Source organism: Triticum dicoccoides, chromosome 6B (assembly GCF_002162155.2).
Source record: "Triticum dicoccoides isolate Atlit2015 ecotype Zavitan chromosome 6B, WEW_v2.0, whole genome shotgun sequence".
NCBI classification, from domain to species: Eukaryota; Viridiplantae; Streptophyta; class Magnoliopsida; order Poales; family Poaceae; genus Triticum; species Triticum dicoccoides.
Genome location: NC_041391.1, coordinates 277,123,493 through 277,139,976, shown reverse-complemented (window position 1 = coordinate 277,139,976; position 16,484 = coordinate 277,123,493). Strand labels below are relative to the sequence as shown.

General features: G+C 47.5%; 1 protein-coding gene across 1 annotated transcript; it reads left to right on the top strand.

Annotated features, from left to right (window-relative positions):
* Positions 1–6,022: 6,022 nt before the first annotated feature.
* On the top strand, positions 6,023–13,293 carry LOC119324804 (ABC transporter G family member 39-like). Its single transcript, XM_037598572.1, has 23 exons — positions 6,023–6,948; positions 7,045–7,165; positions 7,290–7,378; positions 7,460–7,544; positions 7,679–7,838; positions 7,922–7,998; positions 8,120–8,170; positions 8,247–8,337; positions 8,436–8,737; positions 8,851–9,132; positions 9,216–9,693; positions 9,776–9,879; positions 9,957–10,119; positions 10,209–10,331; positions 10,413–10,522; positions 10,616–10,948; positions 11,054–11,344; positions 11,438–11,521; positions 11,607–11,740; positions 11,850–12,077; positions 12,172–12,343; positions 12,443–12,697; positions 12,795–13,293. Exons 1-23 carry the CDS (start codon positions 6,608–6,610, stop codon positions 13,053–13,055), a joined length of 4,335 nt encoding a protein of 1,444 aa, XP_037454469.1. The 5' UTR covers positions 6,023–6,607; the 3' UTR covers positions 13,056–13,293.
* Positions 13,294–16,484: the final 3,191 nt, after the last annotated feature.

Sequence of the window (16,484 nt, the reverse complement as noted above, 5' to 3'; positions counted from 1 at the left end):
GAGTGGAGGAGGAAGGTGGGGAAAGTGGAAGTGGTTAGGGTTTGGTCTTGGTGGGATTTTTTCGGGGACAAGGTGGGGTAGAGTGGGTCGGATCGTACATGGCCGTCGTGCCCGGACCATCCCAATCGTATATGAGGGGAGGGAGGGGGTCTGGTTGTAGATGCTCTTAGTAATGCACACTCGTGTGGCTTTTGAAGCATCATACCTGATATGTTAATTGACGCGTGAGCTCCATTGACCGGTTCTTGTCTTTCTTGTACTTGAGTAGGTGTAGTTGCATGACCTTTAGGTGTAGCCGTGGTAGAAATGTCCTCATTAATGATGGAGTGTTGGAGCGAAAGACATAGCAGAAGGAAATGATGATACTTTTACCATGCAAAGAAAATACCATGCATGTGTATCTACAATTCGCCTTTACTTTGAGTTTCGTGCTATATTTTATTTTTTTTGATAAAACTAATCTTGTTTCCGGGTACACAATGTTTTGTTAGTTTAAAGTGTACCAACAAAAACAAATGCATTTGTTTGAGACTGAACTATCTTTTTGCTTTTTGTATTTTATCCATTATCTATTCTCTCACCACCTAATTTAAAGCAGCCTAGATCAATTTCACAAACGTGAAGTTGCTTACCACACATACCGTGTGGTTGTTTGAGACTGAACTTACTGGTACATAACGAAATGTTAGAAAGCATCGGTCCTCTTATGTTCTGTCTTCTATGGTTTACAATTTGCCAAACCTAGAAAACGTGAGCACGGATCTCAAACACAACACTGGTCGGTGGATCAATGCATGGAGTATATTTTATCCCATGCAATTGCAATGTCATTTCTCTCCCCGCCAAGACATAAATCATTTCTGGGCGGAAGTAAGTAAACGAGGATGATAGTAGTACGAGTAGTACAAGTCTGGCGGGCGGGAGAGAGAAGGTCCTTTTGCTTTTCTCGTGAAGCAAAATGACCATCGAGGTCCACTGCAACCAGTACCCATATAGTATATCTGTGTACCATTCTCCGAAGAATCACACCAGCAGCAGCACTACAGTCCAATTATCGAGCCGGCGGGCTACCCATCCTTGACTAGACCGGAGGTGCCGTGACTTGATCTACCTTGGCGTACCATGCATACGTACAACAAATGGTGCCGATCCGTCTGCCGCCCTGATTGTCCCGTTCGTGGCGTCGAGAAGCGCAGGCCCTTGTTGACCGGTCGCTCGTGAACTGTTGACGCGGCGCGGTGCACCGAGGGGGACGGCAGTGGAGACGTGACCTGTTAGACTCCTCGAACGTACGTACGCACTACTTACTTCCTAGCGACGGAACCAGGGTGCATGACGGCACGTGGTGTGAGTGAGCCGGTCCGTCGCGGCGACGACGAGCCGCTGACCAATGGAGCAGTATGCAACTCCAAATGCATCTGTAAGACGTGCATTTGCGACTTTCTCAAACACTATATATGCTGCATTCTATACAGGTATATGTATTTTTTTTTTCAAATTTACTGAGACACAAAAAAACATACTCACCCCTCAATGTCCCGCCACAAATGCATGTTTTTTCTAATTGAAGGTGTTTCCCGTCTCAACTTTTTATTAAAAGATCCAAGGCCAAGTATCGCACATCAAAAAACATTTCACAGCTCTCGGTCACGACATAGAGTAGCTACGACAGATTATTACAAACATGAAGGAATTTAAAGTCTCGGGCTAAGATAGATAGACCCACAGGCGGAGCTCCCGGTAGGGCGAACCTCGCCCTACCTTGATTTTTGGCGTTTCTGTTTTGTGTATACCTATATATAACGTGATCGATCGCTAAAAAATAGAACGGCTTAAAAATCAGCGTCAAACGTTTTGTCGGGCCGTGATTACCCAACCAACTGGGCCGTAGCAAGTAGCAGGCCCCGACGCCTCGCTCGATCCACTCTAACGATCGTCCCCACGCCAGCTCCAGGATCCAGAGTCGAGCGACTCCGCTTCTAGTCGACACACAAACCCTAGCAGAAAAAGGGGCGAGCTCGCACGTTCGCGGCGGCCAACCAAGCGCGCGCGTGAGGCCAACGGCCAGAAGGAGCGCGCATGCAGACGTGGTCGTGTACTCATGTTTCCGGCGACCAGCAGCACACTGTGCGCGTGAGGCCGGTGGCCAGTAGGAGACCATGAACGGGAAGGGAATATGGCTAGCAAAGATACTGAACATAGGTAATTCGATTTTGAATTTTAGTGTCATTTGTTAGATAATGGTTTGATAATCTACATATAATGATTGGTGGCATTTTTTGTGACGAATTGCATATTTGAAAATAAAATTTTCTGGTAGTTGTTAGCCACATCAAAAATACACTCTCCGTTCATAAATGTATAAGATATTTGGATTTTTAAACATAGACTACATACGTACTGTAATGACATTAAATATATCTACATACATTCAATTCAAGAAAAAGCTACTAGAACATCTTATATATGTGAATGGATGGAGTATGCTTAAGAGTTCGTCCCACCTTAAAAATAATCTGTCCTCCGCCACTGGATAGACCAGTGCCAGGCTATCCTAAGCAGCACCCTACAGCGATGACCAGGCAGCCGGAGACACTGAAGAAGCCGCGTAGCTTGGGCACCGACGCAGAGCACCTCCCAAAGTCAAACCAGCGCGGCTACCGAAGCCAGGGTGAATTTCATACTTCGCCACCTTCGACCCTGTAAGACAAAATTATAGCGAAAACGCCATAAGCCCCACAAGGTAGCAACAGTAAAGATGGTAACAACTTCATATATTTCCTTTCCTTTTAGAAAGGAACTAGGTCATCAAAAGAACAGAGAATTGAGATATTAGGAATATCAGCAATCACATTCCAAATAATTTTTTTTTTGCAACAATGCAAACGGAAGATAGATGATGCCTATGTTTAGCCAAGTTGTCTCAAGTGGACTCTTGTTATTAATAACGAGCCGCAAGAAAGCATGTATATTAGAAGGAACCTTAATCTTCCAAATAGCATCTTCCAGTTTAGAAGAGGAACCCAATATTGGGATCTAACTGAGTAGGAACCAGAAGGTTCAAGCAACCAAATGTGAGCATCACTACCGGAGTTACAATGTTTACCAAATTAAGCAAATCAAACAACTGACCCATGAGCACTTCATCAACACATCTCCTAAAGGATAACTTAAGAGAAGTACCATCCCACACCGGGCAACATAAGCATTTTATTGATAATAAATCGCAAATAGATCCCAAAATTGGGTTTTCAGATAAACATCAACAAGCCAAATGTCATGCCAAAAGGAGATACTTTGCCCATCAACAATCTTCCACTTGTAAAATCTTTTTTGCAGAAGCGAAAGCCCATGAGTCACTTTTTCAAAAAGGAGACCCCTGTCTAGGCTTGGCCGACAAAATGTTAGGTTTGTCAGTAACATACTTATATTCCAGAAGTTTTTTTCCAATCACTAGCCCTACCATCAAACAATCTCTTACTCCAAAAGGCTAACATTGCCAAATAAAAATCTCTAAGATTAGGGACACCCATACCCCCAATTTTTTTCTTGTAGATTAAACCCCAACTAGCAAGATGGTACTCATAATCATTGCCCAATTTGCCCCAGAAGAAATGGGACATTTGGGAAGTGATGGCATCAATGGCCCACTTAGGAAACTTCATGATAGACATCAGGTAAGTAGGAATACTAGCAATGCACATGGTGAGGAGAATAAGTTTACCCTATAGGAAAGATTCCTGCCCAACCAACCAAAGTTGTTTTCAATAATTATGTCAATAGTAGGTTGTATGTCTTTCCTCTAAGTTTTCTAAAATGCAGAGGCACACCCCAGTATTTAAAAGGGAAGGAGCTAAAAAATACACGCCTGGTGTCCGCTTCCTCCTCCCCTCCCCTCCCGGTCGCTCCCACGAGCGACGCGGAGGGGAAACCCTAGCCGCCGGCCGCAGGCCCCCCTCCTCCTCGACTCCTCCCTCGCCGCCGCCGGCTCGCGCTGACGGGCGAAGCCCGGTCAGCCTCGGCGGCGGCGGGGCCTTCCTTCCCCTGCTCGCTAGGGCCGACGCGGGTCGGGGTCAGCGGGCGGCGGCGTTGCGCTGGCCGAGGGCGTGATGACGCGGCGGCGGGCGGCGGTGGCGGGGCCGGTGCCTGGCGGCGGCGAGATGGGCTCGGTGGTGTTCTGCTCCGCGCGGTTGCGCCTGGCGTGGTGGCGGCGGCCACTGGTGGAGCGCGTCGCCCCCCTTCGGCGGGTGGCTGATGCAGATGCGGGGAGCGCCGCTCCTGGCCGTGTGGGCGGCGGATCAGCTGCGAGCGTGGCTGGCTCCTAGGGCTTCCCTGTTTGCCCTTGGTGCAAATCTGGCGATGGTGCTTCCTCTCGGGGGGATGGATTGGGGGAAACCCTTGGCTGTTCGCTGCGGCCACGATGCCGGCGGCGCTCCGGCGTCGTTCCCCTTCTTGAAGGCGGCTTCGCAATCCCCCCTCGCCCTCCCTTCCTCGTCCCGGGTGAAAGCCCCAAATCTTCGGATTGGGTGGTGACGGCGCTCCGGCGTCGTTTTTCTTCTTGAAGACACCACCTTGGAGCGGCGGAGTGGTGGTCGAGGCTTTGGCACGGGAGGTGGCTGCCGGATATCGCCAGTGGTGTCCATGCTCGGCCACTTGCGGTTGAAGTTGGCGCCGGCACGCGGCGTTGGCGATGCTTGGTGGTGCGGCTGCCTGGTGCGGTAGTCGTGCTTGTCGCCCCCTCCCGGCAACCTGTTGGTCCTGGTCATGCGAGCTCAGGGGTGAGCGACTCTGCCTGTCGACGGTGTAGTGTCCTCCGATCCAGGACTAGAGGGCAGGGGGCTCTCTTCGGAGGTAGAGACGGATGGCGGACCGGATGGCTTGGCTCAAGAGGGATGACGGAGCGTGACAATCCTCCTGCAGCGGGATCTACCTCGGCTTAGTCGCGGCGTGTGTTGGCTCCTGTTCGCCGAGGGCTTCGATGTTCAAGCTTGTGCTTGGTGCATTCGAATCTTGTTAGTGGCTCCTTTGGTATCTTGTATCTTTGCCGTTTATGGTTTTTTTCTTCCTTTCTTTTGTATCGTTGAACTTGTGACTCGGTGGGTGCTTTATAATATAAAGCGGGGGGAAACCCTTTTTCAGTTAAAGGGAAGGAGCCAAGTTTTTTTCCGAGAAAACATCCAGTCCATTCATCATCAATCATGATAGTACAACGAATATCAGAAATAATAAAAATTATATCTAGATCCCTAGACCACCTAGCGGCGACTACAAGCACTGAAGCGAGCCGAAGGCGCGCCGCCGTCATTGCCCATCCCTTCCTGGAGCCGCGCAAAACTTGTTGTAATAGACAATCAGGAAGCCGTTGTGCTAAGGCCCTATAGGACCAGCACATCAGAACAACAATCGTCGCCGTTGAAGGGAAAATTAGATCAAAAGGATCCAACCCGTAGACACACGAACACACACGAACAAAGACCGAGTCCATGTGGATCCACCGAAGACAAATGCCGACCGAATCCTGCAAGATCCGCTGGAGCAAAACCTCCACACGCCCCCCGATGACACTAGAAGCACCACCGAAATGGGGCTAGGTGGGAAGAATCTTATTCCATCATCAGAGAGCTGCCGCCGCCTCATCTCTCTGAGCAGAACACAAACTCTAAAAAAACTTAAAAAACATAAAAAAACCGAAGCCCTCTCGCCGACAAGGGCCGAGATCCACCATACCTGCATGGCCCAAAGACCACAGGAGACGAGGTAGGCCGGCACCGACGGGAGACCGGATGAACCCTAGCGCGGCTGGCTACGAGGGGAGTTAGCCTTAGCGGCAAATATTTTTTCGCCGGGGAAGGAGCCAAGTTGACAACACAAAATCTGAGCAAAGCAACTAGCTACATCATCATCTACATGAATAGCGTGAGGGTCACTTTTGTGAAAATTAATTTTAATCCCAGAGGATTAATTTTCGTCACAATGCATGTTTGAGAATCATTTCGTTCTAGTAATGTGAAATCAAGAGAGTGGCTAGCCAACGTCACAAACAAGCATCCCCTAACCGATGTTTACCTGCTGCCACCGTCACACGGCCGGCCTGCCCGCCGGCTTGAAAGTCCAGTTCCCTGATCTCCGTACAGAATCCCTCCTATCCACCGGTGGACGGCCACGGGTGGACGCCGCGTCTGGGCTGGACGGTAGCGTCCGTCCGACAGAGGCGACCTGAACGGGTCAAGCCGTTCATGCGCTGGGCGGGTCAAACCATGCACGCTCGAGCCTAGACCGACTAGAGCGTAGTAGAGCCGAACGACAAGGACCCATGCGATTCCACGCCCGCCACCCTGGTACGTGGTCGTATTCTCGATCACGACGCCCTAATCGCGCCACTAAACCGCGTGTTCGCCGGCAAGCCGACGGCGCGGGAGCGCGGGCATATATAGTTCGTGCCCCGGCACCTTCTCCTCAGACAGTCCGTCAGTCAGTCATCAGCCACTGACGAAGCCATTTCCAATCCTCTCGTGCGCATCTTCCACGGGAGCATCAGCAAAGCAAGAATAAAGGCAGCTAGCAGGACGAACAACGGCAGCGGCTGAAGGAGGAGGAGGAGGGGCCGATGGAGATCGTGAGGATGGGGAGCTCGGCGGGAGGCGGGAGCGGCGTGCGGCGGACGGCGTCGTCGTGGCGGGGGGCGTCGGGGAGGAGCGACGCCTTCGGGCGGTCGGCCAGGGAGGAGGACGACGAGGAGGCGCTGCGCTGGGCGGCCATCGAGAAGCTCCCCACGTACGACCGCATGCGCAAGGGCATCCTGCTCCCGGGCGCCGTCGGCGCCGGGCAGGAGGTGGACATCCAGGGGCTCGGCCTCAACGAGAGGAAGAACCTCATCGAGCGCCTCATACGCACCGCCGAGGAGGACAACGAGCGCTTCCTCCTCAAGCTCCGCGACCGGATGGAGCGGTGCGTCTCACTTCAATTCATCACCTCACTTCTCTAGCTCTGTTCATCCATTTCTCCCTCGGCACGACAGGCGCTGATGTTTCATGTGCTTGGCAGGGTTGGCATCGAGAACCCGACTATCGAGGTGCGGTTCCAGAACCTCAACATCGACGCCGAGGCCTACGTCGGCAACCGGGGAATCCCGACGTTCATCAACTTCTTCTCCAACAAAATCATGGTATGCATCTTTGCCACAGCAGCTTCATGATCCTTCTTCAGTCATGGAATGGGAAAACCGAACAAAGTTCACGCTGGGCGGTTCCGACTTCAGCTTCTGATCCTTGTTTGTTTCAATCCTTCAGAATGTGCTGAGTGCTCTGCGCATCGTGTCAAGCGGGAAGAGGCCCATCTCTATCATCCATGACATCAGCGGAATCGTAAGACCCGGCAGGTGAGCGAGAGATCACGGACCTGTTTGTTTTGCATCATCTCACAGTTCTTTCCATGTTTTAATCTTGTGGAGTTCCTTCAGGATGTCCTTGTTGCTTGGCCCCCCTGGGTCTGGAAAAACTAGTCTACTCCTGGCCCTGGCAGGGAAGCTCGACTCAACTCTCAAGGTACCACATCTTCACATCCTTTAGTGATTTTGAGTACTCTGTTTTTTCGTTCGATACAGAAATTTGCAATATGGTCAGGGAAGATATAGAGATGTAAGCTGTAACATGATGAATTTAAAATTGGAAATGTTCAGGTGTCAGGGAGAGTGACTTACAACGGGCATGACATGCATGAATTTGTCCCCCAGAGGACATCAGCGTACATCGGGCAGCACGATCTTCACATCGGCGAAATGACGGTGAGGGAGACGCTGGCCTTCTCTGCGAGATGTCAAGGAGTCGGAACCCGTTACGGTAGGTGACATGGGAGCTGGAAAAAGGGATATCTAGCTATTCACAAATTGTAAAGTGATTCTTATCGTGGTTTCAAATTGCAGACATGCTTACTGAACTCTCAAGAAGGGAGAAAGAAGCCAACATCAAGCCAGATCCTGACATTGATGTCTACATGAAGGTGAGCTGTTATTCCATATGGATCAAAACCCCAGCTTATCTAGAAGTAACAATATTTGCCTTTTTGAAGAGAATCGAAATAACTAGAATTACTAAGTTATTCTGCTCCTCTGTCCAAACAGGCCATCTCTGTGGAAGGTCAAGAGAGTGTGATCACAGATTACATCCTCAAAGTGAGCACCATACATAACATGAAAAATAAGCCAAACAAATGCATATGCCCCTGACACACTTGCCTCCGTCGTGCAGATTTTGGGTCTGGAAATCTGTGCAGATACAATGGTCGGCGACGGTATGATCAGGGGCATCTCAGGTGGACAAAAGAAGCGTGTCACCACAGGTATATGCAATATGCAGTGAAGGAAATAAATGTGCATAATGATGCCCTTTTGATTATGACAGTGAAATCAGATCTCTAAAATTATTGAATTTAAATAGGCGAGATGCTTGTCGGACCAGCAAAGGCACTGTTTATGGATGAAATCTCCACCGGTCTGGACAGCTCCACAACATACCAGATCATCAACTCCCTCAGGCAATCTGTCCACATCCTCGGTGGCACGGCGTTGATCGCGTTGCTTCAGCCTGCGCCTGAAACATACGAGCTCTTTGATGACATTGTTCTGCTCACCGAGGGGAAAATCGTGTACCAGGGTCCTCGAGAAAGTGTCCTTGAGTTCTTTGAGGCCGTCGGATTCAGATGCCCTGAGAGGAAAGGCGTTGCAGACTTCTTGCAAGAAGTATGTGATACACAGGAGTTCTCTGTGCTGCATTTTTTTTTTGAAAGAAACTCTCTATGCTACATGTTAGGACTAGGAACTCAAATTTGACATTTTCCATTGTGAATTCACAGGTAACATCTAGGAAGGATCAGCACCAGTACTGGTACCGAAATGACGAGCCATACCGATACATCTCGGTCAACGACTTCACGGAGGCATTCAAAGCGTTCCATGTTGGCCGCAAGATGGGCTCGGAGCTCAGGGTGCCGTTCGATCGAACCAGGAACCACCCTGCTGCGCTCACGACTTCCAAGTTCGGTATCAGCAAGATGGAGCTTCTTAAGGCATGCGTCTCTAGGGAGTGGCTGCTGATGAAGAGGAACTCGTTTGTTTACATCTTTAAGATAGTCCAGGTTTGCATCCCGCTTGTTGAAATCTTCCTCAATTTTGAACTCGGATAGTAAAGTCTGATGAATGTTACCCGTGTTTGTACCAGCTCATAATCCTTGGGACCATCGCAATGACTGTCTTCCTGCGTACGGAGATGCACCGGGGCTCAGTCGAGGATGGAGTGATCTACATGGGCGCGATGTTCCTCGGCCTGGTCACGCATTTGTTCAATGGATTCGCCGAGCTCGCCATGAGCATTGCAAAGCTGCCCATATTCTACAAGCAGAGGGACCTGCTCTTCTATCCATCATGGGCGTATGGATTGCCTACATGGCTTCTCAAGATCCCGATATCATTTCTGGAGTGTGCCGTGTGGATCTGCATGACTTACTATGTCATCGGCTTCGATCCAAACATCGAAAGGTTCTTCCGCCATTACCTGCTGCTTGTGCTGATCAGCCAGATGGCATCGGGTCTCTTCCGGGTTCTTGCTGCATTAGGAAGGGATATGGTTGTTGCAGACACGTTCGGGTCATTTGCTCAGCTTGTTCTTCTGGTTCTCGGTGGCTTCTTGATAGCTAGAGGTATGTCGAATCTCCCTCCATTCAGCATCTGTTCATGTAGTTTCAACTGTCAGGAACATCATGCCGAGTTCCATTTCTGCAGATAACATCAAGGCATGGTGGATTTGGGGCTACTGGTGCTCCCCTCTGATGTATGCCCAGAACGCCATAGCGGTGAACGAGTTCCTTGGGCATAGCTGGAGGATGGTAATGCAGAGTTTCCTGGACCCTTGATCAGTCGACTTTCAGACAGATAATTTATAAAAATGCCAATCTTTGCACAGGTTGTTGATCCGACAGACAGCAATGACACGCTTGGCGTACAAGTCTTGAAGTCACGCGGCATCTTTGTCGACCCAAACTGGTACTGGATTGGTGTTGGTGCCTTACTTGGGTACATCATGCTCTTCAATGTACTCTTCATTGTGTTCCTCGACTTGCTTGACCGTGAGTACCTTCTCACCAGCCGTAAAATGCATTGATTCGCGCATCGTTAACATCTTACGTTGGCGCTCACATCCTTCTTCTATCCACAGCACTTGGAAAGGGCCAAAATGTTGTTTCTGAAGAGGAACTGATGGAGAAGCATGTGAACCGCACCGGAGAAAATGTAGAGTTGCTGCTTCTTGGAAACGATACCCAGAATTCACCTTCCAATGGTCAGTAGAAATTCTTGCATAGACTGCATCAAGGAACGCATTTCCACCGCTGCATCATTGTGACAAGTGTAACAAATGCAGGAGGAGGAGAAATCACTGGCGCTGACACCAGGGAGAGGGGAATGGCACTTCCATTTACTCCCTTGTCAATCACCTTCGACAATATCAGATATTCTGTAGACATGCCTCAGGTAAGCATAACCAAGAAGTTCTATCCCGGGTTCAACGCAGCGGCAGCTGGTACTAATGACAGATACTAATTGTGATGCACAAATCTTTGACAGGAAATGAAAGACAAAGGTATTACTGAAGACCGGCTAGTGCTCCTGAAAGGCGTAAGTGGAGCTTTCAGGCCAGGAGTTCTTACAGCATTGATGGGCGTCAGCGGGGCGGGAAAGACCACTCTGATGGATGTGTTGGCGGGACGGAAAACTGGCGGTTACATTGAAGGAGACATCAGCATCTCTGGATACCCGAAGAACCAAGAAACTTTTGCCCGGATTGCTGGTTACTGTGAGCAGAATGATATCCATTCTCCACATGTCACCGTTTATGAATCGCTCGTGTACTCGGCGTGGCTCCGATTGTCCCCTGATGTAGACTCAGAAGCAAGACAGGTAAGTTGAATGACCTTTGTTCTGCTAGTTCATAAGTAGCTCATCGTAAAATACACACTGCAACTGATCTCTGGAGTACTGAACCGATCCATTTTATGAATTCAGATGTTTGTGGAACAAGTCATGGAACTCGTCGAGCTGACATCACTGAGGGGAGCATTGGTGGGACTGCCAGGAGTGAATGGTTTATCCACCGAACAGCGTAAAAGGCTCACCATTGCTGTTGAGCTTGTTGCCAACCCCTCCATCATATTCATGGATGAACCAACTTCTGGACTGGACGCAAGGGCAGCTGCCATCGTGATGAGGGCGGTCAGAAACACAGTAGACACAGGAAGAACAGTTGTCTGCACCATCCACCAGCCCAGCATCGACATATTTGAAGCTTTTGATGAGGTAAATTGCAGCAAGGACAAGGAAATTGTGTGATCTGTAGAAGTATTGATTGTCTCATGTGAGAACTCACTTGTTATTCTTGAATATTTACAGCTGTTCCTGATGAAACGGGGAGGAGAAGAAATTTATGTCGGCCCCTTGGGACACAACTCATGCCATCTCATCGATTACTTTGAGGCGAGGCTCCTTACTGATCTATTGAACAGAGTGATTTCCAATTTATGGCATGCATGATGAACCTTGCCTGGTGCCCCAAATGTAGGGCATACAAGGTGTGAAGAAAATCAAGGATGGATACAACCCTGCAACCTGGATGTTAGAAGTGACCACCCTAGCTCAAGAAGATGCCTTGGGTGTCAACTTTGTCGACGTATACACGAATTCTGACCTATACCGGTATGTTGCAGTCTCAGAACGTTGTTTCGTTTTTCTTCTTCTCTTGATAGTGTTTCAGTTTGTTTATATACTTATCTATCATTTCACTGATTCAAATGCAACATGTCAGGAGGAACAAAGCTTTGATAAGTGACCTAAGCACACCTCCACCTGGATCGACGGACCTGTACTTCTCAAAACAGTACGCGCAGTCCTTCTTCACACAATGTGTTGCTTGCCTGTGGAAGCAGCACAAGTCATATTGGAGAAATCCATCATACACTGCAACTAGAATCTTCTTCACGACGGTTATTGCCCTCATCTTTGGCACCATCTTTTTGAACCTAGGACAGAAAGTGTAAGTACCTTCGCTAACAACTCCAGATGAGACACTGATACATAATGACACAGCGTGAGAAAGAAACTTATTTGTAATTCATCTTTCCTTTCAGCGGCAAGAGACAAGACCTGTTCAATTCTTTGGGTTCCATGTACGCAGCAGTTATTTTCATTGGAATTCAGAATGGCCAATGCGTTCAACCTATTGTCGACGTCGAGCGAACAGTTTTTTACCGAGAAAAGGCTGCTGGGATGTACTCTGCTCTACCCTATGCTTTTGCACAGGTATTGCTCGTCGCAGAAGATTTGAAAAGAAAAGATTGCACTTTTCTTCCTTCAACATTTTTTTTGAAATAAAATATAATGATTTTAACCATTCAACAGGTTTTCATTGAGATCCCACACGTCTTCCTGCAGACCATTATTTATGGTCTGATTGTTTACAGCTTGATTGGCTTGGACTGGGCATTTATGAAATTCTTTTGGTACATGTTCTTCATGTTCTTCACTTTCCTGTACTTCACATTTTATGGGATGATGGCAGTCGCCATGACGCCAAACAGTGACATTGCTGCCATAGTGGCAACTGCATTCTATGCGGTATGGAATATCTTTGCCGGCTTCCTAGTCCCCCGATCAGTAAGTGTCCTATGACTGGTTTATTTGTAGTGAACCAACCTCTACATTTTCTCCATACTGTCGATGCTAAACTATATGTGTCTTGTCTGGCTTGCAGAGGATACCAATATGGTGGAGGTGGTACTCATGGGCATGCCCGGTGGCATGGACACTCTACGGGCTTGTTGCCTCACAATATGGAGACATCGCAGACGTTAGGCTGGAGGATGGGGAACAAGTGAACGCTTTCATCCACAGATTCTTTGGATTCAGGCATGATTACGTAGGTTTTATGGCTGTCGGTGTTGTAGGATTCACTGTTCTCTTCGCTTTCGTTTTTGCCTTCTCTATCAAAGTCTTGAACTTCCAAAGAAGATAGAGAGGCTATCTGAAAACTGCTTCAGATCGCTATAGCTAATAGAGTGTTGGCACTTGGCAGTAGGGAACACAGGAAAGTAAGTTTAGAGGCACAAATATTTGGTATCCGTTTCTCAGGCAATTAACATATTTCTTAGATCAGCAGTTCAATTATGTATATATACTGTATATTGTAACTATCAGAGAAGGGCCCGTTGTAATTTTGTAGAATTGCCAAAAGTTCAAATATTTTTATGCAAGATTGTCTATCTTTGGTTCAGTTGATACATCATACGACCATATATGGCCGTATGCATCTTTCTGATGCAGAGGCCGGGGCAAACCCCTTTTCGAAAAAAAAGTTGATACATCATACATGTTCCCTTCGAAAAGTCCATTACCAACTAAAATGGCCTAAAAGATGACTTGGCTTGTATAATTCCGAAGAATATTGTGGGAAACTTAACAAATTTCCAGTGACAACTAGCTTTGGAAACTGGGTAGTATAATCAAGATTTGTGAATGGTGATGCGTTGTGTTTGTGTTCAGCATACAAATTACTCGTTCACAAGTACTCCCTCTGTAAACAAATGTAAGACGTTTTGACAGTTTAAATATCATCGTAGCACTTAAAAAATAGAGCCTTAATGAAACTTAAAGAAGAAGAACTCGCATTTCAACGACTAACAGGGTGCTGCTATCTGGCTGAATGTATTCACATTTTCAATTGTCGAGGTTCTCAAATTCAGTTACTATCTTATTTCAACAACTAACAGGGTGTAAAGCTATTGTGTCTCAAATTGTTTTGTTTATATTTCATCATAGCCCTAAGAAATCGAAATGGTAGCATAAGACTAATGCTTGTAGAATCGAGACTAGCTAATGAACTCTGAGAACAGGCATCCACTAGTCCGCCAGAATCTGCAGATTTAAGTACGGACTACCTGAAGGAGTGTCGCGGTCCCCTGCAACCCAATCGATCCCACCGCCGAATCAACATCGAATCCTCCTGCCTCCATCACGGGCGCAGCAGCACCTCAACCTCGTCTGCTTCAGAGCAAAGCTCCCCCTTCCGGCCCTACCCGGCTCCCCCCCGCGGGCTCCGGCGGCCGCCGCTCCTAGTCCGCAGGGTGCCTTGGAATCCGCGCGAGCCCCCGTGGGAGGTGTTTTTTTTTTAACAGCGCCATTTCCTTTTGGGATAAATTGCACACGTTTCGTTCCAGCCGGCTGATAACTCGTTGACGTCGGACGCCTCGTTTGCCTTCCACGTGTCCCTTACACCGCACGATTTGAATCACTCTAATACAGTGGCGGTGCTACTAGGAGTCAAAGCAAGTGATGTCAAAGCTATGTACATGTGGATAGCATATCAGGTGCTACCGACCTGCCCATATTACCATGCCACGGAACAATGGCACCTGTCAAAGCATAAATGAAGGGATAGGAATAGGATGCAACGTCTGGTGTTCTTTTCTATACAGCCCCTTAAAAGATGCTCCACTTCTCAATTTTTTTCTACTCTATGGCATGGATACCAAGGACACTCAAAAATTGGCCAAAATTAGATGAAAAAAAAAATCTAGAGGCATCCCTACTAGCCCTGGACAAAACAGATTCAGCAGCAATATCACAGTCCCCGCATAGGTCCTCGTGGTCTATCACCGCATCAAGTGGAGCAACTGCATGATATGTGAATTTGAAATCTATGTTGCATGCACACCTTCATTTGAGTAACATGGACATTCAGGAGCAAGATTGAGAAACAAAAGGAGAAATGAACACCAACTTGGACTAAAACAGAAATAGATAGCTCAAATTGTACATGTGCTTTTTGCGCACCGCACTTGATTGGTCGCTCTTCCTCGTCTTCCATGTTTCCAAAGGAAAGCGATTTGATAGAAGGAACTAGAATGGGGAAGGACCTGGAATGAGAAGAAGACCAAATATAAGAATGCAAATATAAATGTGCCACGGACTAGAACGTCCCTTCGAAATATTTCACTTTCTCAAGGTGGTTCCTAAACATTAGATAAGGGGTGCTTCCACACCAATCTTGTTTGTCCGATATGAATCCATTGGTTGTCATTGCACCGTAGCATGGGAAACATCCGTATCACGGATATGTTCCCTGTACACATGCATATACGTAGGCAAACTACTATAAAACATAGGTGTATTAGTGCTGCTAATCCAACTTTTGTGATGTCACTTGACATCATATACAACATGTAGCACCGACACTAACTCTAATGTACTGGCTCTTAACTAGACATGTCATAGATAGTGGATTTTTTTAGATAATTATCAAAGTGCACTGTCTCTTACTTCTGTATTACATTTAATCGGATTAAGGATTATATTTGCATCTTAATCTTGTGGCCTAGTGGTAGAAAGAAAGAAACAAGTGAATAATAGGAATATAAGCCATAACAAATTAAATCATTAATTACACTGCACCCAAACGAGCTAAGGGTCGTATATCCAGTAACTTATTCCCTGACTTCATAAACTCATCGATCTTATTTTTCATCGCCTCAACCTCTCTTTATCTCTTGAGCATCTCCATTGACACCTTCCTTCCATGAAGCCAACCCATCCTAGATGATGAGTGGGAGTTCTAGGTACTCTTTCCTCTCCATCACCACCATCTTCCTCACCGCCGTCCATCTCGGAAGAAAAATGTTCCATGACTTCCCATGCATTGGAGGAGCGTCATCATTCCTCGATTTCCACTTGTCGTTGCTTTCCAACACATTCTAATAATGTTGAAGGCCAAATATTTATCCTACAACTTGGCCATTTACCGATACCTATGTTGGATAATCTCATCCTACAACATATAAATGTTCAAAGTGTTGCAAATGTGATGTTGAAATACCTATACGGTATTTCCATGTGTGTACATTGTTGTATTCATCTTGGAATTGATGTAAGCCGGTTCAGGTTGTTGTACAAATTGATCCCATCTCAAGTTATCGTAGGGATCAAGTCTCGCACAACTTGAACCGACCTCCGCAAATCTCTCATGTTATATACCAATCCCTTGGGTTAGCAGGTCACGGAGTGCCTCACCCAGATAATTTCCTTCTCTGGAAAGCTCAGGTACCCCGCAGATCAGAGGCACAAGGATGTTTGGTTACCTTGACGGCACCACCGGAACGAGGTGGAGGTCCAGGAGCCGGATAAATCTGGCACAAAGAAGGTATCAAATCCGTTGCACGAAATCTGGATTTATCAGGATCCCTCTCCCGAGAGGTCCTCGCTCAAGTCTCCCATATCACCTTTTCTGCACCACTTTGGAAGCTCCTTACAGTGATGCTTTCGTCTCAATCTCGTGCCTGAGAAATTCAACTTCGCACCTTGCTCGCAAATACAAAGAAGGGGGATGACGTCGACTGCATACTTCACCAAGATGAAAAGAATAGCAGATGAGATGGAAACCATCGGGAAC

Excerpts from the sequence above, each read along its gene's own strand:
- LOC119324804 (XM_037598572.1), top strand. The coding sequence starts at position 6,608 with ATGGAGATCGTGAGGATGGGGAGCTCGGCGGGAGGCGGGAGCGGCGTG. Across the intron at positions 7,545-7,678 it reads AGCTCGACTCAACTCTCAAG|GTGTCAGGGAGAGTGACTTA; the intron begins GTACCACATCTT and ends GGAAATGTTCAG. Across the intron at positions 10,332-10,412 it reads CCAGAATTCACCTTCCAATG|GAGGAGGAGAAATCACTGGC; the intron begins GTCAGTAGAAAT and ends TAACAAATGCAG.